Consider the following 22,731-nt stretch of genomic DNA (forward strand, 5'->3'; position numbering starts at 1 on the left):
AACTGTCCTGCTCACCACAGGCCGATTCTCTCCTGGCAAGCCCTGCTGCCCCCACAAGCTGGTTTTCCCCCCCCCCGCCAGGCCCTGCTGCCCCCAAGAGCTGGTTTTCCCCCCCCCGCCCGGGCGATCTCCCCTCGCCAGCCTCACTGCCCCTCCTCTTCCGCCAGCCAGCCCCACGGTCTCCCCCAGCCACCCTCACTGCCCCTGCGAGCCGGTTCCCACCCCTGAGATCTCCTCTGGCAAGCCCCACTGCTCCAACCCCTCCCCCCCCAGCCAGCCCTGCCCCTGCCAGCCAGTTGCGCTGCCCCCCCCCCCCCCCCCCCCCGCAGTCTCCCCTGGCCAGCCCTGCTTCCGCTGGCCGGTTCCCCTCCCTATCTCCCCCGGGCACCTCCACTGCCCTGACCCTGCTTCCCTGCGGCCCATATCCAACCTCTCCTCCTCCCCTCCACAGCCAGCAATAAGAGCTCACTTGGTAACCCTCGCTATGCCTCTGCCGGGAGCCTGAAACATACGGCTACATCCGCCCTGCTGAGGGCTTGGGGAACCCAGCGCTGCACGGACAATCTGGGAGCCCGAAACACCCTGGCAGCCACGCTGAGGCCTGGTATTTTTACTGGGCCGCAGCCCATAGTTTGGAAACACTGGTGTAGAGCAACATGCCCCTGAAATAACGACTGACTTGCGCCTGCAAATCTAACAACCTGTAACTATTGCTGCTTGCTACCTCATGTGCCACTTAATGTACCTTGGGACTGAAACACTTGGCAGCTTACTCACTGGTACTGGTACTTTTTCTACTGGACATTAATGCTGATCAGGCCAGAGTTGTGTATAAAACCTCAAGTGAGATTCTGACAATGCTGACAACCAGCTAGGAAGAATATTGCTATAGTAATGAGGAGAAGGGAATGGCACCAACATTAGTTTTGGAAGCCATAGCTCATCAAGTCATACAGAACTGAATGTGGAAAACATAATCCTTTCCATTTGCATTGCCTCTTAATTACTAGATGAGCCAAATTCTGCTCTCATCTCACCATGCAGCATGAAAATTGCTGGGGCTTCACTAATATTAAACAAACAGAATTAAATCCAATGTTAGTGTGTTCACAGACAGGCCAGTCTATCAGTAGTCTTGGGTCCTCTTTCTTGTCTTTGCAAGACACAGACTGCAAACCCATGCCGTGGAGCGCAATTTTATTTTTTATTTTAAATAGCCAAACCCACCCACATTGTTCGTGGTCACAAACCTACAGCATTAGATGTTACTTCAGTGTAAATGAGAGAAAGGGAATAGTTTGTATTGCAAGGCCTCTACAATTTGAAGAAAATTGTGGAGATTTGAAGGAAAGAAAGTTACAGGATTGTATCTGTTCTGTGCTGAGATTTCTTGTGATTTGCATCTGCTTGCTTTGAACAAGAAGTTACCCATCAGATTTTTTTCTTGCATTATTTTTGTACCAGTATTAACTTGAGGGGCCTTGTGCTCCAGGGCTGGCTGACAACAGGTAAAATTGACGTGACAGGGAGTGCATTTCAGAGGCAACCCACATGGAACTATGAGCACAGACCCTCTAGACCAGGGGCCGGCAACCAATGGCTCACTAGGGAGCCAAATAGGGCTCCAGAAGAGCCCTAACTCAGCCCCATCCTAGCTCCCCCCCAGCAGGGAGCCAGCACCAATGCTACATGGCCCCTGCAATATTGAAATGCCAGCATCTGCTTCCAGGGGAAGGGGAAGAAAAACCGCTCCTTGTGTGCTGCTTTCCCTTCCCCCAGCCTGTGGGAAATCAGCAACCAAAATGGCACTGCCATTTTCTTTCCCCCAGATACACTTCCTGCAGGCTTCACCCACACGAGCCTCCTGTTTGCTTCTCCTTGTGTAAAACGTGGGATGGGGTGAGATCACCAGCTGTCTACAGAACTCCAGCCACTACTTAACTTTATTAAAAGTCTGTGTTCTGGCTGCTGTGAAGGACACTCTAGCAGCAAGGGTCTTTTGGCGAAGTGCTGTTAACAGACATCTATTTTATCTAGACAAGATGTACTCTGTTAATCTTCCATATGGGGGCGGGTGAGGCAATACCTTAACCCTTAAAGGCACTCGGTTTGGGTAAGATTGGTGTGTGTTGCTCACAAACCAATGCAAGAAGCTGGTGTTTTGTATTCAAAAGTAAAATCTTTTCAATGATGCTGAATCATCACCTCTCAAAGACCATAGTTGATGCAATTATTTTATTATAAACTCTGACTGGGCTACAGCTGTGCATGTATTCAAGATGAAGGGCAAAAAAATCACTTCAAGATATTTCACAAGTGGCTCAGTTATAAGATTTTGGTCATGTGCTTGATCAAGACTATTGGGTGTCTTGGAGTATAGCAGTGCCAATGAGTTTTGACAGTAACTAGATAAATGTTGGCTAGGACTCTTATATTGGGGAAGGGACTGAGCACATGTGATGTTTGTCTGCCTTTACTGGCCCCAGCTGTAACGATAAAGGACTTCTACTATGACTGCTGCAAAGCCGTATCCTTCACTGCTTCAGTACACAGGTGGCCCTGCTATTCAAGCTACAGTAGACTTCTGATAATCCAGCACCTCTGGGACCCAGGTGGTGCCAGATTATCGGGTATGCCGGACTATCAGGAGGTACTCCGGCAGGGGGCTGTGAGGGGTCTGCTTCCAGTGGGGGCAGGAGCTCGGCAGGGAACGGCGCAGTGAGGGTCGAATCCTCCGCCGTTTTGCAGGGAGGCAAAGCCTGCAAGTGGCAGGGGCAGAGAGGGGGTGAAAGGCAGGCAGCTGCTTCAAAAAGTTGTCAGTCAATTACGTCCCCCCCATCCGCCCCTGCCAGAGGCAGTAGAGGAAAGATAAATTGCTAGCCTGTCACCTGCGGATCCAGCTGGTGGTAGTGTAACTGACTAACAACTTCTTGAAGCAGCTGCCGGAGCACTTCCTGGTTCCAGTTGGTGCCAGACTATCGGGAGTGCCGGACCACTGGATGCCGGACAATTGGAGTTTTTCTGTATTAACTTGTGCTGCCTGTATTTGAAGGCTGAAAAATAACTCCACCTCCAGCCTTCACATACAACAGCATAACTCCTCCTCCATTCTGCTCCTTTGATTAGTCAGTGGGATTAGAGGCTTCCTGTTGGTATAATCTAACTGCAATTAAAAGGTCATGGAGAAACCTTGACCATGAGGTGTGGGCACTAGCTGAATAACATAATCCCTTTTTTGTTTTTTAAAAACATGAGCTAGTTAATGTGTACAGAAAGATTCTCTGGATCAATGTCCAGATTGAGTGTCTAGTTAGACTTTGTGTCCAAAAGGCAGGCAAAACCTCAGGTATGTCAGTACAGAAACCTGACTGTTTTATGCTGTCTTGTGTTCCAAGGATGGCCACTGTCTAACCAGACCTACTGAGAAACTGTGGTCGTTCTTCTGGGGGGGAAGGGAAAGGGGACTGTGTCATAACTGGGATATCCTAATACATAACTCTCCTGCTTGTCTAAAACAAAACTGACTGGTTTTGGTGGTAGGCTTTTTCTCCAGACCAAAATCCACTAGTCAGGCATCTGTGTTGCAGGCAACTGCAGTAAGTGTATTTGCCTGCATATGACCACTGAGTCCCTATCTGGGCCAAAACTCTCATCTAAATTTAACAGTCTAAGCTAGTTGTTGTCCAAGGCAGATTGGTATTCTTAGAACACCGGAGGGAGGGGGAAACTAACTAATTCAAGGCAATTTAAATCACGAGACATCAAGTGAATCAGAGGGGTAGCCATGTTAGTCTGGATCTGCAAAAACAAGGAGTCCTGTAGCACCTTATAGACTAACTGATCTATTGGAGCATAAGCTTTCATGGGCAAAGATGTATCTGACGAAGTGGGTTTTTGCCCACAAAAGCTTATGCTCCAAGACATCTGTTAGCCTATAAGGTGCTACAGGATTCCTTGTCGCTTTTGTAAATCGCTTGAGTTATTTTGATTGAGGCTTTCCAGTTGTTTTAAACAACTTCCATTTATACTTCACTTTTTTTCCTAAATAAAGGCACATTATTACCTATCCCTAAAGTGCATTAAAGCATGTTGACTTACAGCTAATAGAGCATTTCACTAGATTTAGCACAACTTGTTACCTAGGAAGTCAAATTAAAACTATTGTGTATTCTTCTACACTTGATCTGTTACAAAATGAGTAGTTGGTCACTTGAATTGAACATAATAGCATAAATTGTTTTGTTTTAAAAAGATATCTTAAATATGGTGAGTGCATAAGAGCTCATCAAAACATGTTTTGCAAATACAACTGTAACATGCCTTAACATATTAAATTTAGGTTTCTTTTGAATAAATTGGATTTGTAGACTTTTGCAAAACTTGTATACACCCTGAAAAGCATGCTGGGGAATTGTGGATAAGAGGGAATTTCAAAGAATACGCAGGTGAAAAACCTGTTATCCAGATCTGTGCAGTCATTTAAACAAATCTGTCTTGCTTAGCAAATCTGTCTTAAATCTTAAAGTACGGGCTGGATTGTTCCTCAACCTATTCCATTTCAAGCATTCAGCTACATTTGCAGGGTTACTATTGTACAGCAGTCCACCTAGATAGAGTAGTGGAGTGATAAATCTGGCTCTGATTGTCCAAGAGGAATGGAATTCAGGACGCTTATAATATTTTGACTTGGTTCATGTGAAGAAGCCTGTCATGTAAGAACCTGTAACTGAATGTAACCCAGAACTACCATGTGTTAGCGAATATACCCCGCAGTTTTTGCAGTTTGAATTAAAAAAGTGTATACACCACACACAAGTAACCCGCAGGGTATACAAGACTTTTTTTTCCAAACTGTGCAGGGAGGAGGGGGCTTCAGATCTGGGGGGGAAAGGGCGGAATTAGTCACCCTCCAGGCGGGGTGAGCGCTTCCCCACCTGGTTCCTGTGCAGCCGCACAACCTCCAGACTGGGGAATGAGAGCGCTCCCCCACCCCTTCCTGTGGCTGTGCAGCTGCCAGCCTCCGGGCGGGGGAGCGCTCATCTCCCAGTTCTTGCGCAGCTGCAGGAAGGGCCGGGGGGGAGGGGGGAGTACAGGCAGTCCCCGAGTTACGCGGATCCGACTTATCCGCAGTTACGAACGGGGATTTTCTCGCCCCGGAGGACTGGAGTGGCGGGACACCTGGTCCCGCCGCCCGCCTCCTCTGAGGCGAGAAAAGCTGCTCCCCGTCTCCCTGGTCGGCTGGGGGCGCCAGTAGCACCAGCAGACCAGGGAGACTGGGAGCAAAGCGGCGGAGGACCCGGGCCGGACCCGCGGTGCTGATCTGGAAGCGCAGCGGGTCTGGTCTGGGTCTTCTGCTACTTTGCTCAGTGTCTCCCTGGTCTGCTGGGGGGGGGGGGGAACACAGCTAGTGCCCCCCCCCAGCAGACCAGGGAGATGTGGAGCAAAGCCCGGGGCCTGTGGTAGAGCAGGTGGGTCACTGCCAGTTGGTCCTGCAGCACTGCTTCTTGGTGCTACTGGACCAACCTGGCAGCACCCCAGCTGCTCTGCCCCAGGAGTCCTGATTCAGCCACTGCTGATCAGTTTCAGCAGTGGCTGAATCAGGATGCCTGGGGCAGAGCAGCTGGGGTGCTGCTGGGTTGGTCCAGTAGTGCCAAGGAGCGGCCGTGCTACTGGACCAACCCAGCAGCACCTGAGCTGCTCTGCCCCAGGCTTCCCCAAGTCAGCTGCTGCTGAAACTGACCAGTGGCTGACTACAGGAATCCCGAGACAGAGTTGCTCTGCCCTGGGCTTCCTGGAATCAGCTGCTGATCAATTTCAGCAGCGGCTGACTTGGGGACGCCTGGGGTTCTTAAGTTGAATCTGTATGTAAGTCAGAACTGGTGTCCAGATTCAGCCGCTGCTGAAACTGATCAGTTTCAGCAGCGGCTGAATCTGGATGCCAGTTCCGACTTGCATACAGATTCAACTTAAGAACAAACCTACAGTCCCTATCTTGTACGTAACCCGGGGACTGCCTGTACTCATGCGTAGGAACTGGGAGATGAGTGCTCCCCCAGCTGGAGGCTGGTGGCTGTGCAGTGGGGGAAGGGGTGGGAGAGCACTCACCACCAGGTGAGTTTAAAAAAAAAAAAAAAAAAATCTTGTATACCCCGCACCCAAGTCTACCCTGCAGGAGTGCGGGGTTTGTTAAAAATGAATATAACCCACGGGTTATATTTGCTAAAATACGGTAAATTCAAATGCTGACTTCTTTTTGTTGCTAATGGCATTGCACTTTTTTGTGTGGAGTATCTTTTTTTATTAATCACTTGTGTGCTATTCTGTTGACTGTGATCTTTTCTCTTTAAAGCAAACTACAGATCTAAACCTTCCTCCTGAAGACCAGGACTCATCTGGCGATGATGATGATACTTTCTCTGGCTCCGGTGCTGGTGAGTGAGCTTGTATTTCTGCTCAATTGTCATAAATTCTTTAAGGTTGGGCTGTGGTGTGTATAGCTTAGCAAAGACATACCCTGCTTTATGGAAACAGCAGCTAGGACAACTCACAAGATGCATTTTGAGTTTCCCTTCAGGAACAGCTTGGTCATTTTAGGCTGATCTCAGCTTTCTGCTTGTGCTCAAGGAGAATTGGAAATAGGCTTCCAGAATATCTGTTCCTGGTGGGAATAAATGGGATCCCAAAGGTGTTCACAAAGACATGGCCTTGTAATATTAATGGCGATGTCCAACTCTTTCAGGCTACTAACATTTCACATTAGTAGCCTGAAAGTCTGACGTTGCCATTGGATATCCTCATTGGTAGAGTTGAGAGTAGTGATGTGAAAGTGTAGCTGTACATGGTTAACCAATGAGCCCATTTGTTAACGTTCATGGCTATGCACAAGCCAGCTCCCTGCACTTACCAGGAGCGAAGAGCTGGCTCCCCATGTACATGGGGTCCTGGAGAGCTGCTTCTCCTGCTCTTCTTCTCTCCTTCTCTTCTTCTCTCCCCCCTCCTCCCCCCGCCCCCCGCTGCTGCTTCTGATAGAGGCAGCAGCACAGGGGGCTCTTGAGTACCCTAGGTCCTGGGGATCCAGCTGGCCCCCCTCAGACACATATGTTGCCACTGAAATTTTTCAGTGGTTACATAATTCAACTCCATTTTAACTTCCCTAGTTGAGCATAGAAGAGGTAGAAAGGAGTGATGTAGAGTCTCCTGACTAGAAGTATTGGGAACAGTTGAGTGACAAAACACAACTAGTTAAGTGATGACCCTGCCCTCCCCCTCCCCGCCCCCCATGTACACTGCTGCTTCTGAAAGACAGTGGCATAGGAGGGTGGCAGGGGTTCTGTGGAGTCAGTGACCGGGGTGGAGCAGAGACCCACAGGCACTGGCTCCTGCCCCTTCCCCCATATCAGTCAACAGGATTAACCGATAAGCCCAGCCTTATTGGTTAATTATGTTGTCTGTATGTTGATGTCCCTAGTTAGCTCATCACACCATATTGAGCGATTTGTACTTGTCTGATACTGGATCATCTGGGCGTCAGTTAATGCTTAACATTCTGGTGTAGGTCCCTTGACAGATCATTCTGTGGCTGCCTGGAATGTTTCTTTGGAACGTGCAGATTCATCAAGGTCAGCAATCTATACTGAAGCAACTGTTCACCAGCCTGCAACTCCTAGCACAGAAAACCCAGCTGAAAAGGAAATGGTATCCTCACCCCCAGCTAGTGATGTGGTTCCTGATGAGGCCATCCTTTCCAAGGAGGAGGAAACTTATGTACTGGGCTCAGCTGATGAGAAACCTACAATCCAGCAGCCAGTTGCCACGTCAAGAAGCCCCACTACTCACAGGCCTGCTCTCAGAGTAACCACTTCACAAGCCTCAGGCATAGTCCACATAACTGAACCTGGTATCCACGGCTCTGGCCCGTCTGATGTCTCCAAAGAAACACTTACCCCTGACTTTGCCACTCTTAGTGAAGATGATGTTGATTCTCCCACTACAATTCCACCCAGGCATATAGACCCTATACATGACAAGGAAATTCTGTCTCCTGAAGAAAGCTCTGGAGATGGGGTAAGAATTAACACCTTGCTTTCAAATGTTGATCTGAAGCTATACAATAGTGATAAACTGTAGTAACCAGGGCCTAGCCTACGCTATACCCACCCCTTCCCCCACTCCCCATAGATCTAACCTACACAACTTCAGCTAAGCAACTAGTGTCGCTGAAGTCACATACTTACCATGATGTCTTCTGTGCAGTAAGGTCAGCAGGGGCTTCTGTTCTTGTCCCAGTGGAGTTCAGGGGGAGGGCACACAGAGGTAGATGTAAGCAGACATGATAAATCTACCATGGATTGATTGATGCAGTGTCGATCCCTCATGTAGTGAAGACAAGCCCTTAGTTCCACTCTAGATTCCAACATAGTTTTTATTGTGCATCATAAGCTGCTAATTGCTGGGTGTGTGGGAAATTATTTTGCCATCAGTCGTAAAGTGATCATGCTATACTAGTTCGATTAATGTAAAGCTTCCAGTAACTCCATCAATGAGCCGAAATGTGACTGACTTGCCCTGTATCTTTCCACAGGGTGACTTTATTTTTACTGAAGATCCAACAATACTCCAAGAATCTGAACTGGTTGACTCTTCAAGAGATGCTGAAGCTGCTGGAACTTCTCAAGGGTTAATGGACAAGAAAGAAGTTCTAGGAGGTATTTCAAAATGCATTAAATACCATAAGGCCCGAGCAGTAGTTGTAATTGGTGGCTGTCTCCTCTACTATAGGTTCCACCCAAACTATGGCACCTAGGCTTTCTATTTTAAAATCTCTCTAGTCATCAGACTCAAGATATGGTAGGAAACATGCAAACCCTAAATCAAGGCAGTGTTGCACAATATATAGATGCCAGATCCTCAAGCTTCTGTCAGTGTCTAAATTTAATGCATCACTTATGGGCATGTTAAAAACTGAACATGGGAATGAAGTAAAACCATACTCAGTATGCCATAGAGGCAGTCTTTTGTAATGTAAGAGAAGTTGCTGTAGAACTGCTCTAGCCTCAGTACTGCAGAATTCAGATCCAGGTTACTGTTAAGTACATTTTCACTAGAACATTTTCAGGAAAAGTTTCTATTCTCCCCCTCTCCCCCCAGTCAAATATGAAGTAAAAACCTCTTGCAGTAATAAAGCATTGCCTGTTGGCAGGAGACTTGGCTTTAGCACAGTGGTGCTCCAGGTAATGGAGGGAACATGGATGACTGCATCTTCAAACTTCCATTTTGGGGAAGGAATCAAAAGCCTCTGTAGGGTAGCCTTTTAGAGGACAGCTACATGCTCTCTTTCCACTGAAAGCGAAAAAGACTTGAGTACCTAATTCCCATTGGGGACTTGGAAGACTCTCTAGATCCTATAATACATGCGCTTCATTATGAAATGCCTTAAAGTACTGGTCTCTGCTTCTACTAGCAAACCCTGGAATAAACAGCAGTCAATATCGGTCTTCTGCATGGTATCTAATATGATTTTTGCCTCTCCACAGGTGTCATTGCTGGAGGATTGATAGGCCTGCTATTTGCAGTGTTCCTAGTTGGGTTTATGCTGTACAGAATGAAGAAAAAAGATGAAGGCAGCTATTCGTTGGATGAACCAAAACAATCGAATGGAGGATACCAAAAACCACAGAAACAAGAAGAATTCTATGCATAAACACTGGTCTTCAGAACACTTCCCATCTTTCTTGAACTCTTCTGACCCTGCACATAACCTGCTCAATGGGTTTTTCTGCATTAAACTCAAGCCATTTGCTCATCAGAGAACCCCTGCCTCCTTGCCACTGGAAACTGAGCTACCAATTAAATCTGGATTCCTGGAACCTAGCCAGCTTTCTTGCACAAACATTTTTTTTTTAAAGTGGAACGTGGGACTTCAAGCCACTGAACTTGCTTTGGCTTATCTAAAGACTCCTGGGAGGGAGGGAGAGCTGGCCTGTATGTATATAATTGACTTTTAGGCAAACAGCAGGAATTAACAGCTAACAAGGCTTGAATTAGCTCTATTAAAGATCCTTGTTACACACAGCTGAGGCTGAGAGAGTTTATAGTGTGTGAGGTGGTCTCTACTGCATTTGACTAAGTCCAACAGCTAGTACCTTATGGTTCTTGAGTTTTCTAGTTGTCCTGATCATAGCACTTAATAGTGGCCATAAGATGTTGACTGGAAAGAGGAGTGAAGGGGGCAAGAGAAACATTTGATCAGTGGATTTGGGATTTTAAGAGTGCAAGGAACAAGCTCCTTGACTGCTGAATGCATGTACTGCTAATGATGATTTACAATTTAAATTATCTGAGCATCCTATGCCCACTCTTCTCCTTCTGAGACTAAACCAAGGAATGACTTTTGGGACCAAACCATATCTAAACATCCTTGTTACGTGCAAAATCTTAAGTCTAGCTTACTGGCTCATATATGTTGCACAAGTCTTTGAGACACCCTACTGGGTTCCAGAGCACAGTTCTAGGCATCTGGTGCCATATTCTTGCTATCTACCTCTGCATTGTCAGTTTGGTGGTGATTTTAAACTAGGTCTGCCAGGAGTGTCGTCATACCTTGTGTGCTGTACATGACACGTAAAGTATGAAAGACAGAGCAACCCAAGTATCTCTGGCTTCTTGTACTGCCAAAGACCAGGGAACTGAGCACCTTAACTAAACTGATCCTTTTTTTGCAATATAGAATGACTGGTATTTATAGGCTCACACTAATATCTACAATAGAAATACTTGGCTTGTCGATAACTTCTGATAATGTCATAACACTAATGCCTTTGGTTGGAATGCAGAGGTGGGTGTCAGCAATGGATAATAGTCTTTTGTACAGTGTCACCCAGCTAGCCTTCAGAGCCACGTCATTTGGTTGCTTGCTGATTAGAATCAACCTAAGAACGGGAACACTTGTCAAGAGTCTTGTTTGGATGAAAGTACAGTTTTGTAAATGGGTTTTTTCAAATGCAATAGTCTTGAGTATAATATACTAAGAATAGATGCATTCAGTTGAAGTTGTACTGGTTTATTCACTTCAGTGTCACCTTTTGCACCATAAACTTTAAGAACTTTGCTGGATGGCAATCTTAAGTTAATATAGATCTTGCCTCTGCTTCACAACTAGATGGATTTTGTTAGCCTGTTGCAAATCAATAACTTTTTCTGCTCATAGTGAAGGTACAGGGAAGGGAGAATGTTTACGTTGTAAATATTTATATTGCTGAACCATAGGAAGTGCTCTGAGAACACTTGCTGACAGAGACATGTGTATGGCATGTTAACAAAGTGTAGAATGTCATTCCTGAATTGCCAACTGAGGAAATTGGTGCCTTGTCAATTTTTCTCTCAAAACCAAGAAACTACTTCATTCCAAACTCTATGGACAGATTGCTTTGTTATAAGTTAACGTTATTAAAGACAAAACCATGTCCTTTACTGTCTTTATTTTTACACTGAATTTTTATAAATTAATGCAGCAACCAGATACTGTTAATTACAGCTGTAATCTTTTGTTTTGTATAAGAATGTAGAAAAGCCTATTAACGGCATTTCTAGGAGAAGACTTCCCATAAATGACAGGAAACTCTTTAAAGAACGAGGCAATTTCAGCTGTACTGCCAACCTTTTTACAGGCCAAGAATCACTCTCTGTATATTTTGGTAATCTGAATGGCTAACTGGAGTTATTGACGTACAGAACGTTTTGTATTTAAGTGGTGCAAATATAATTTTAATGGAAGATACTTCAGTTGGTTATCTGTACACCTGCAATAAATGGCGTTTTGGCAAATAGCTAATGATCAGTCTGCCTGCCTGACTCTCTCCTGCATTTAATGTTATTTTTGAGAGGGAGGGGGAGGCAGAACTCCAGAGCTATGTCTACACTGGCGCGTTCATGCAAAAACTCTTTTGCGGAAGAGTTCTCTTGCAAAAACTCTTCCAGAAGAGAGCGTCTACACTGGCATGTGCTTTTGCGTAAGAGCATCCATGCCAGTGTAGACGCTCTCTTGCACAAGAAAGCTCTGATGGCCATTTTAACCATAGGGCTTTCTTGCACAAGAAATTCATGTTGCCTGTCTACACTGGCCTCTTCTGGAAGAGCTCTTGCGCCAAAGGGCTTCTTCCTGTGTGGGAGCATCAGTTCTTGTGCACGAAGCCCTGATTTTATACATTAGAACATCCGTTTACTTGCGCAAGAACATGCAGCCAGTGTAGACAGGCAGCAAGCTTTTGCGCAAGAGCGGCCGCTTTTGTGCAAGATCGCGCCAGTGTAGACTCAGCCCAGGATTGCTTTCTTCGAAGCTTAAGAGCACAGAGTTATACAAATACAAGCAGCTTCAGCCCTGAAAGGTTTGAAGAGTAGGCACTGGAAGCCTAGCATACTCTCTCTCCTCCCTGCTGTTAGTGAAAGGTAGCTCAGAGGTAGAGCAGTTTGAGTACTGAACAGAGAGCTCTGTTGCTTACAAAGGCCAACAGGTGCTCAATCATCCAAACTGCTCTGATTGTCTCCATACTCAGAGGCTGTCTCTACACTGGTGCGATCTTGCACAAAAGCGGCTGCTCTTGCACAGAAACTTGCTGCCTGTCTATACTGGCCACGTGTTCTTGTGGAAGTAAACTGATGTTCTAATGTATTAAATCAAGACTTCTTGCACCAGAACTCTGATGCTCCCACTCAGGAATAAGCCCTCTTGCGCAACTGTTCTTGCGCAAGAAGCCAGTGTAGACAGGCAACACTAATTTCTTGTGCAAGAAAGCCCTATGGTTAAATTGGCCATCAGAGCTTTCTTGCGCAAGAGTCTACACTGGCATGGATGTTGTGCAAAAGCACATGCCAGTGTAGATGCTCTCTTCCGCGAAAGAGTTCTTGCGCAAGAAGCTGCCAGTGTAGATGTGCCAGAAAGAGTTGTGCTTCCCCCTACCACTACGTTTTCTGGCTTCTTGGGCCACAAATGAAGTGCTAGAGGTTTCAAATAAGCTGCTATTGCCTTAATAGGGGTTGCTAGGGCATAGGAACTAGCTTGGATTTGAGAATGGGGTAAGGGAGATGAATGATTTTCTACATGTAACTAAGTCATATGCTGAGCCCCGCATCTGGGGTCTAGCTCTGGTTGGGAATAAACTTTCCTGCTTCCATGTAATTTCTGCTTGTGGTGGTCTTGGATCCATCAGTAGGCACTGAGTCAATTAAAATCCAAAACAATGGAAGTAGTCATATGGATAGTCCTAGTACATCTCAACTTCTAATTGTGTGGTCTGAAGGGAGTGGAAGGGTTAGGGCATTGACAAGTCTATTAACTCATAACTTTGTCTTGCAAGACCAATCACAACCAGACAGATTCCATACCTCCCTAGGTAACCCAGTCCAGTTCTTCCTATTTTTTTCCTTATAGTCAACCTAGACCTCCACTAGACCTCTTCCACTGCAGCTTGAGACCATGGGTCCTTGTTCAGTCCTTTCTCTGTCCTCTTAGAAACCCCCCTTCAGGTAGCTGAAGGCGTCTATTAAATCTCCCCTTGTCTCCTCTGTAGTCAGTGGCTGTGGCAATTTCAGCCTACTTGGTTTTCAGTGACCATTTCTAGCCTGTGTCTGTGGAGAAAGGGTCACATTTTGAACTTAAAGCCTCAAAGCAGAAGGCAATCAAATGTTACACTCATGACTGAAGTGGGTCTAAAATCATGATTGATTAACTTGATTTTTTTGGACATTTAGTGTTGGCAATGCTGCAAATGTTCCAAATCCTCAGTTTGAGAAGCTTAGTTTAGAAGTTCAGCTTAGGATGCACCATGGGACTTCTATCTTTACTGTAAAAGTATTGTATTTTAGCAAATATAACCTGTGGGTTAATCTGTTTTTACAAAGCCTGCACACACACACACACACACACACACCCCCCCCCCAGGGGATACTAAGGTGCAAGGAATACAACATTCTTTTTACTCACCCAGTGGTGAGTGCTCCCCTATCCCTCCCCTGCTGCACAGCCTCTGCATGGGGGAGCACTCCTCTCCTGGTTTCTGTGCCAGAGCGCTCCCCCTGCCCCTTCCTCCGGCTGCACAGGAGCCGGGAGGTGAGCACTCCCCTGCCTGGAGGCTAGAGGCTGCACAGCCGCAGGAAGGGGTGGGGGAACACTCTCATTCCCCTGCCTGGAGGTTGTGGGCTGCATGGGAAACAGGCAGGATGAGTGCTTCCCCTGTCTGCAAGGTGGCTAATTCTTTCCCCCTGACCTGTAGAAACCTCCTCCACACAGTTTAGAAAAAAGTTGTGTAAACCCTGCAGGTTATATGCGTGTCGGGGGTAGACAAGATTTTTTTTACCTCAAACTGCAAAAATTGTGGGGTATATTCGGGTATGGGGTATAGTCACTAAAAGGATGGTATTTCCCTACCCTTTTTGGATAGAGGAGGGGTGCATGTCACCACACCAGGGCTAAGATCTCCATACGATTTGAATTACATTGCCAAAGAATTAAAATGACTGATGCGATAATGAACATTTAGTAAAGGGAGTTGGGGAAAGGTCCTGTGAATTGAAGACCTATTGTGGACCTATCAGTCCTTCTAGAAATTGAAAAAATAAGTAAAGGACAGAGCAGAGGCTAATTTCAGATGGAATAAGCAATAGGAAAGTAATGAGGCCACCACAGCTGATGACCAGATCTAGATTTTTACCATAAACAAGATTGTATCCCACCTTTATATACAGACTACTACTTTCTGCCTAAATCTTTTTTGCATACAACTCGGCAAGCAAGACCACCACCAAAACACTGGTCATTACTGCTTGTACCCATACAGAAACTAATCAGGAGTAAATAATTGCCATTATCCAATTCAAAATTTCCTACTGCCCTGTGGGTTCCTCAATCAGCCATGCATATATACAGCAGGATTCTTGCAAAAAGGCTCTGGATTCCCACCAGTGTGCTTTCTACTGAATGGGCCCCGCTGACTAAGTTTGGTAGCTTTTAGTAAAAGGGCATTGAACTGTCTCCAGATTAGCGTCAGCTAAATTCTGCACAGTATCCTGTCCTGCACTGCCCAGGTGCTTGGACCTGCTGGGGGAGGAATACTCTCTGCCCCAGACTTGCTGTGGCTTGGGATGGGAGCTCATCTTCCCATCTCCAGCTCAGCTTGGCCTGTTGTGGGCAGGGGATGGTCCCCACCCTGGTCCCAGCCTGGGAAGAAGGACCCATCTCCCTGTGTCAGCCCCAGAGCTGCTATGCTGTGCAGAGGAACCTATTGCCCCTCAGGTGGTCAGCCCGGCCCTGTGTTGGCTGCATCCAGTAGGGCTGTTCCTAGGGGGATGAGAGGCCTAGGACAAACCCTACCTCGTCCCTCCTATGCCCCCTTCCTGCCTTCACTCCATCCCTTGCACAAAGCCTCTACCCCAGCTCTGCTCCCCGTCCCACCCCTACTCCACCCTTTTCCCCCAAACCTCCTTCTCCAAGAGACCTAGCGTGGGGCAGGGGCCTGGTGCTGGCAGCAGGGCTTAAGTCTGCCCCTGCACTCACTGGAGGCTGCAAGAAGGGGAGCAAACCAGACCCAACCTGTTCTATGCTATTTCCCAGCTGTTTCACTCCACTTTCTGCCTCTGCTGGTGAGCCCCCAACAGCCCTGCCTCCATAGCCCTTTAACATGATTGGGGGTGCATGTGCTTAGGCTGTGTATGACACCAGAAGTGCTAGGGATAGCCTTATGTTTGGCCTTTGAAGGAACAGAAGAAGGAAATTTACCTGCAAGGCAAGAGGGCTGGTATGGGGAGTGGGAGAGAAGGAGCTATCTATGGAGATGGAAAACAGCTGGGTATCTTCATGCATACATTATAGTATTCCAAATCTTTACAAGGCCTACAGGGGACTCCTATCACAGCCATTATTTTTATGACCTGAGGAACTGACTCTGCAAAACAATTAAATTGGAATTAAGATTAATGTAATTTTAGACAAGAAAATCCTCAAGTGAATGTTACAATTTTCTCAAAAGAACCACAAATAATAGAAAACCTGGAAATTCCACTTGCTTTCTATTCTTTTAAAAAAAAAAACACAGTTGATATAGTCATAAGATATCACTCCAGAAAACTGGAAGAAAGCTAATGTTATGCCAAACTTTCTTTGATAGTGTAACAAGGCTTGTGGCTAAAGGGGAAGTGATATTTGAGGTATGCTTTGATTTTAGTAAAACATTTGATAAGTCTCACATGAATCACTTATCAATAGCCTGGGAAATAAAATGTAGGGGGGACTATTATAAGATGGGTGCATAACTGGTTGGATAACTTCTCAGAGTGTAGTTATCGATGGTTCACAGTCATGGTGCAAGGAAATAAGTGGGATTCTGCAGGGATCCATTTTGGGACCAGTTCTGCTCAATATGTTCACCAATGATTTAAATATTGGCATAGAGAGTACACTGACAAAGTCTGCAGATGATACCAAACTGAGAGAGGTTGCAAGTGCTTTGGAGGATAGGGTCATAATTCAAAATAAACTGGAAAAAGTGGAGAAATGGTCTGAGGTAAATAGGTTGAAGTTTAATAAAGACAAATGCAAAGTGCTCCACTTAGGGAGGTACAATCAGTTTCACACATACAGAATGGGAAGTGACTGTCTAGAAGGAGTACTGCAGAAAGGGATGTAAAGGTTATAGTGGATCACAAGCTAAATACGAGTCTAGAGCCCATCACCAACCTGTCGATTGTGATCGACTGGTCAATTTTGGGGGCACAACCAGTGAATTGCGAGGCACTCCAGGCCCACTACCCACATTTTCCCCCAACCCGAAGAAGTAGCCTACATGGAGGTCGTGCCAGCATCCTGCAGTGTGGGGAGTGAAGGCTGCTCCTCCCCTCCCCCAAACAGCTGGAGTGCTTCCTGAAAAACCGGGTCTGATGCACAGCCAGGGACTTCCTTCCCCCTGCTGCCTGCCTGCCTTTGCTGGCAGCAGGGGTAAGGGAAGGGAGAGGCAGAGCCCCCACCGTGAACCAGCATCCCCTGTTCCACCTCCTCCTTTACCCAGATTCCCCCCCAGAACTTGCACCCCTCACCTCTTCCCACATCCAAATCCCTCATTCCCACCCCAGAGCCTGCACCTCCTGCCTCAACCCAAGGTGAGTAAGGGCTGGGGACAGCAAGAGTGCATCTAGACTGGCAAGATTTTGTGCAAAAGCAGCCACTTTTGCGCAGAAACTTGCCAGCTGTCTACACTGGCCGCTTAAATTTGCACAAGAGCACTGACTTTGTAATGTACAAAATCAGTGCTTCTTGCGCAAATACTTTCCCGCTCCTGCTCGGGAAAAAGCCCTCTTGCGCAAGAATACTTGCTCAAGAGGGCCAGTGTAGACAGGGAAGAATTGTTTTGCACAAAAAAACCCCAATGGCTAAAATGGCGATCGGGGCTTTCTTGGGCAAAAGTGCGTCTAGACTGGCCATGGATACTTTTGTGCAAAAGCAGATCTTTTGCACAAAGGCACTTGCCAATCTAGACGCACTTTTGCGGAAATACTTTTAATGGAAAAACTTTTCCATTGAAAGTATTTCTGGAAAATCATGCCAGTCTAGATGCAGCCCATGTGATAGAGAGGAGAGGAATGGAGAGGACGGGGCCTCAAGGAAGGGGTGAGGTCTTGAGGAAGGGATGCAGTAGATCTTGGCTTGCCCTGACATTTAAAAAGTGATCTTAGGTGTAAAAAGGTTGGATCCACTGGTCTAGAGTGTGACACTTTCAAAAAAAAACAAATATCACCCTGGAATGCATTAACAGGAGTGTTGTGAGAAAGACACGAGAAATAATTTTTCCCCTCTTCTCTGCACTGATTAGGCCTCAACTGGAGTATTATGTCCAGGTTTGAGTACCACATTTCAGGAAAGATGTGGCCAGATTGAAGAAGGTCCGGAGAAGAGCAACCAAAATGATTAAAGATCTAGAAAATGACCGATGAGGGAAGACAACAGAAAGAATTGGGTTTATTTAATCTGGAAAAGAGAAGATTGATAGGGGACATGATAGCAACTTCCAAGTACTTAAAAGGGTGTTACAAGAAGGGAAAAAATTATTCTCCTTAACCTCTGATGATCAGACAAGAAGCAATGGACCCAAATTGCAGCAAGGGAGATTAAGGTTGGACATTAGGGGAAACTTTAATTGTCAGAGTGGTTAAGCACTGGAATAGTTTGCTGCAGGAGGTTGTGGATCTCCACCACTGGAGATATTTAAGAGCATATTAGATCATCTGTCAGGGATGATCTAGATAAGGGGTGTCAGCCTTTTTTTTGTAAAGTACCCCTTTTAAAAAAAAAGTACCCTCTGTACTTACAGTTTTCAGACACACACAATTTTTTTCTACCATTGCAATACATTTGTTTAAACAACTTAATTATAGCCTGGTTGATGACAAAATTTTTGGGTGTAAAAAGTACAAAAATAATAAAGCTCTGTAAAACAAACAAAAATTCTGTTTTCTCTGAAAATCAGTTGTGTTGACGTACCCCCCAGACTTCTCTTGGGGTATGAATACCCCAAGGGTATTCATACAACTGGTTGAGAAATACTGATCTAGATGTAGAATAGTAATAGAGATGTAGCCGTGTTAGTCTAGTCTAGCTGAAACAAAAAATTCATGCTTAAATTTGACACTTTATGCCAGGGTCTTAACAAAGAAGCTAATTATCTTACCCATTACAAAGATAGCTTCCCCAGTTATCATCTCTAATATCATTAGCTCACAGACATTTACCTCCCCCATCTCATCCCCCCTCTGTTCTGAAATTTGATTTGTCCTTTTTATATGTGTTCACTTTTTTTGATGGTATCCCTTTGGTATATCTGGTCATGCCTATTTTCTTCCACAATTGATCTGAAGAAGTGGGTCTGGCCCACGAAAGCTCATCACCTAATAAACCATCTTGTTAGTCTTTAAAGTGCTACATAGTCCTGTTTTTTGTTTGATCTAGATGGTGCTTGGTCCTGCCGTGAGAGCAGGGGACTGCATTTGGGGACCTCTCAAGGTCCTTTCCAGTTCTAGTAGACTATGATTTTATGTAAAAAGTGTAAATATAATAATAGGTTTGTCAGTCTAACATCAGTCCCAGTTAAGATAAAGGAGTAACTGATATGGGACTTGAATAATAAGGAAGTAAACGGAGGATAATATGATTAATGCCAATCAACCTGCATTTATGAAAAACAGATCCTGTCAGATTACTTGATAACATTTTTGATGAAATTACAAGTTTGACTGATAAAGGTAATAGTGTTGATGTAATATATTTAATCTTTTACAAGGTATTAAACTTGGGACACATGACACTTTGACAAACTAGAATGATATAAAATTAACATACATATTAAGTAGATTAAAAGCTGGCTGATAGTTCTCAAAGTGTAATTGTAGTTGGGGAATCATCACCAAATGGGTGTGTTCCCACAGAAATCAGTTCTTGGCCCAATACTATTTAATATTTTTATAATGATTGGAAGAAAACATAAAATCATGGCTGACCAAGGAGGATACAAAAATTGGGAGACTGGTAAGCGCTGATACAGAACAATCTGGATTGCTTGGTAAAATGGGTGAAAGCAAACCATGTGAATTTTGATATGGCTATAAATGTAAATTAACATCTCTAGGAACAAAGAATATAGCCATATATACAGTCTGGGAGATTCTATCCTGGCAGGAAAGCACTCTGAAAAGGATTTGGAGTTTGTGGTAGATAATTATTACACTGTGAGCTCTCAATATGCCACCACTGCAACCCGAAGGAATAAGACAGATTTTGGATGCATAAATGGAGGAATCTCACCTAGGAGTAGGGAGGTTATTCTACCTCTGCATTGGCACTGGTATTGTAGCCAATTGTAATCTAGTATTGGTCTAAGAATATAAGTATGATGCATAATGATTTGATGTATAATGACTTGCTTATAAATTCTGTATGTTTCTATTTCACCCTGTCTCTCGGGATTAGATAATGTTTAATGTAAGGTCTTGCTTCCTGTTAGCATGACAAATTAAATTGTACCTCATGTCCGCATTGTAAACTAAGTTGTCTCTTCTAGTCACTATTAATCGTGTCTGAAACTCTGTAAAATTGTTTGGTGTGAGTGGAGGATGTGTGTAAGTGTGAAAGCCATCACAAATGCGCTGGCGGTCCCGAAGAAGTGGGAATCTTGAAGATAACCAGGAAACACCACTGTGTCTGAGGCTGAATTTAATTAGCAGCATTAACAGAACCCTGGAGACAGGCAGAGACCCCCAAGACTGAGAGACACAGATTAACACCTTCTAAGGGTGGATGATTGCAGCAGGACACTGCAAAACCCACAGACTCCAATGGAAATTGACATGTATAAAGCAGGGACCTCTTGCCATTAGGGCTCTGGGTTCAGGCCTGCAAACCAAGCCTCAGAGAAGCCTTGAATCGCGATCAACTAGGATCCAACTCCTTACTCAGTCAGTCTCGCCTGGCCAATAACGGTGCATCTACACAGCAGCGTTTTTCCGGGAAAACAGCACTTGTGCCCACACTGCCTTTGAGTTAGTTTGACAGAAAGTCGAAAGAACAGAGGGGTTTTTCTGACAGTGGTAAACCTCATTCTACAAGGAAGAAGCCTTTTTCCGAAAAAGCTTTTTTGGAAAAAGGGGAGTGTGGATGCAGAAGAGGGAGTTCTTTCAAAAGAAGAGGCCTCCAGGAAATAACACAAGTGCCCTGGTGGCCACTCCGTCCAGACTAATCACAACTTAAATGTGAGATAGCATCCAATCAATATGAACGCTATCTTTTGAAAAAGCACATCGCTTTTACGTTGCTCTTTTGCTGTGTGGACGCGCTCTTTCGAAATAAGCTTTTCCAGAAGATCTCTTCTGGGAAAGCTTCTGAAAGAAGCCTGCAGTCTAGATGTAGCCTTGGAATGGCTTGAGCCATGACAGACTGGTAACGATACACCATCTGCAGGACCTGTGCAAATGCTCCAAATGCATATGCTCTTTTCATTTTGTATTTTCAATAAACATGGGCTGTGTGTAGACTGGCATGATTTTCCGGAAATGCTTTTAACAGAAAAGTTTTCTGTTAAAAGCATTTTTGGAACAGAGCGTCTAGATTGGCATGGATGCTTTTCCACAAAAGGACTTTTTGCGGAAAAGCGTCCGTGCCAGTCTAAACGCGCTTTTCTGCAAAAAAGCCCCGATTGCCATTTTCGCGATCAGGGCTTTTTTTCTCAAAACAAATCTGAGTTGTCTACACTGGCCCTTTTGCGCAAAAGCTTTGTGCAAAAGGACTTTTGCCCGAATGGGAGCAGCATAGTATTTCCGCAAGAAGCACTGATTTCTTACATGAGATCGTCAGTGTTCTTGCGGAAATTCAAGCGGCCAGTGTAGACAGCTGGCAAGTTTTTCCGCAAAAGCAACTGCTTTTGCAGAAAAACTTGCCAGTCTAGACACGGTCATGGTGTATTGCCTTTTCCCCAAGAAAACATCCTGTGTGCTTCTTATAAGCCTAACATTTTGACTGCTTCTGGAATTGTGTGTCTAGTTCTGGTGTCCATAATTCAAGAAGGATGTTGATAAATTGGAGAGGGTACAGAGAAGAACAATGAAAGGATTAGAAAACACACCTTATAGACTCAAAGACCTCAATCTATCTGTCTTAACAAAGAGGAGACTAAGGGGTGACTTGGAGAGGGTCCAGAGAAGATCAACGAGAATGATTAAAGGTCTAGAGAACATGACCTATGAAGGAAGGCTGAAAGAATTGGGTTTGTTTAGTTTTGAAAAGAGAAGACTGAGGGGGAACATGATAGCAGTTTTCAGGTACCTACAAGGGTGCCATAAGGAGAAGGGAAAAAAACTTGTTCATCTTGGTCTTTGAGGATAGAACAAGAAGCAATGGGCTTAAACTGCAGCAAGGGAGGTTTAGGTTGGACATTAGGAAAAAGTTCCTAACTGTCAGGGTAGTCAAACACTGGAATAAATTGCCCAGGGAGGTTGTGGAATCCCCATCTCTGGAGATATTTAAGAGTAGGTTAGATAAATGTCTATCAGGGATGGTCTAGATGGTATTTGGTCCTGCCATGAGGGCAGGGGACTGGACTCGATGACCTCTTGAGGTCCCTTCCAGGCCTAGTATTCTATGATTCTATGATTCTATAAAATACCTACCCAGAAATATTTAGTAATAGGCTCTTCAATCTAGCAGAGAAAGGTCTGACACAATCCAATGGCTGGAAATTGAAACAAGACAAATTCAGACTGGAAATAACAGCAAGAGGGTCTTTGCTCTCTTGGAATTCACACCTCCAGATCAGCTGCTAGAAGTGGGCCTCATCCTCCTTGATTGGATCCACCTCGTCATCTCCAGCCTGATCCTGGCCTGCATATTTATACCTGCCACTGGAAATTTCCACTACATGCATCTGACGAAGTGGGTCTTTGCCCACGAAAGCTTATGCTCCTACACTTCAGTTAGTCTATAAGGTGCCACAGGACTCCTCGCGGCTTTTGCAGATTCAGACTAACACGGCTACCCCTCTGATACTTAACAGCAAGAGTAATTATCCATTGGAACAACTTGCCATGGCTTGTGGTGGAGTCTCCATCATTGACAATTTTAAAATTAGGATTGGATGATTTTTAAGAGATATGCTCTGAGAGTGATTTTGAGGATGTTCTATGCATGCCCTGATTCCCAAGGCC

At 45.1% G+C, this 22,731-nt stretch overlaps 1 protein-coding gene across 1 annotated transcript in view; it reads left to right on the forward strand.

The window, feature by feature from the left end:
• SDC1 (syndecan 1) overlaps nucleotides 1-11,830 on the forward strand; it is a 29,270-nt gene extending 17,440 nt beyond the window's left edge. The window contains exons 2-5 of the mRNA XM_075923437.2: nucleotides 6,350-6,431; nucleotides 7,556-8,064; nucleotides 8,582-8,705; nucleotides 9,534-11,830. Coding sequence (XP_075779552.1) covers nucleotides 6,350-6,431; nucleotides 7,556-8,064; nucleotides 8,582-8,705; nucleotides 9,534-9,700 — 882 coding nt within the window. The 3' untranslated portion in view covers nucleotides 9,701-11,830. The remainder of the gene's footprint in view (nucleotides 1-6,349; nucleotides 6,432-7,555; nucleotides 8,065-8,581; nucleotides 8,706-9,533) is intronic.
• Nucleotides 11,831-22,731: the final 10,901 nt, after the last annotated feature.

The sequence above is a fragment of the Pelodiscus sinensis genome, chromosome 3, assembly GCF_052426305.1.
Source record: "Pelodiscus sinensis isolate ZL-2025 chromosome 3, ASM5242630v1, whole genome shotgun sequence".
Taxonomy (NCBI): Eukaryota; Metazoa; Chordata; order Testudines; family Trionychidae; genus Pelodiscus; species Pelodiscus sinensis.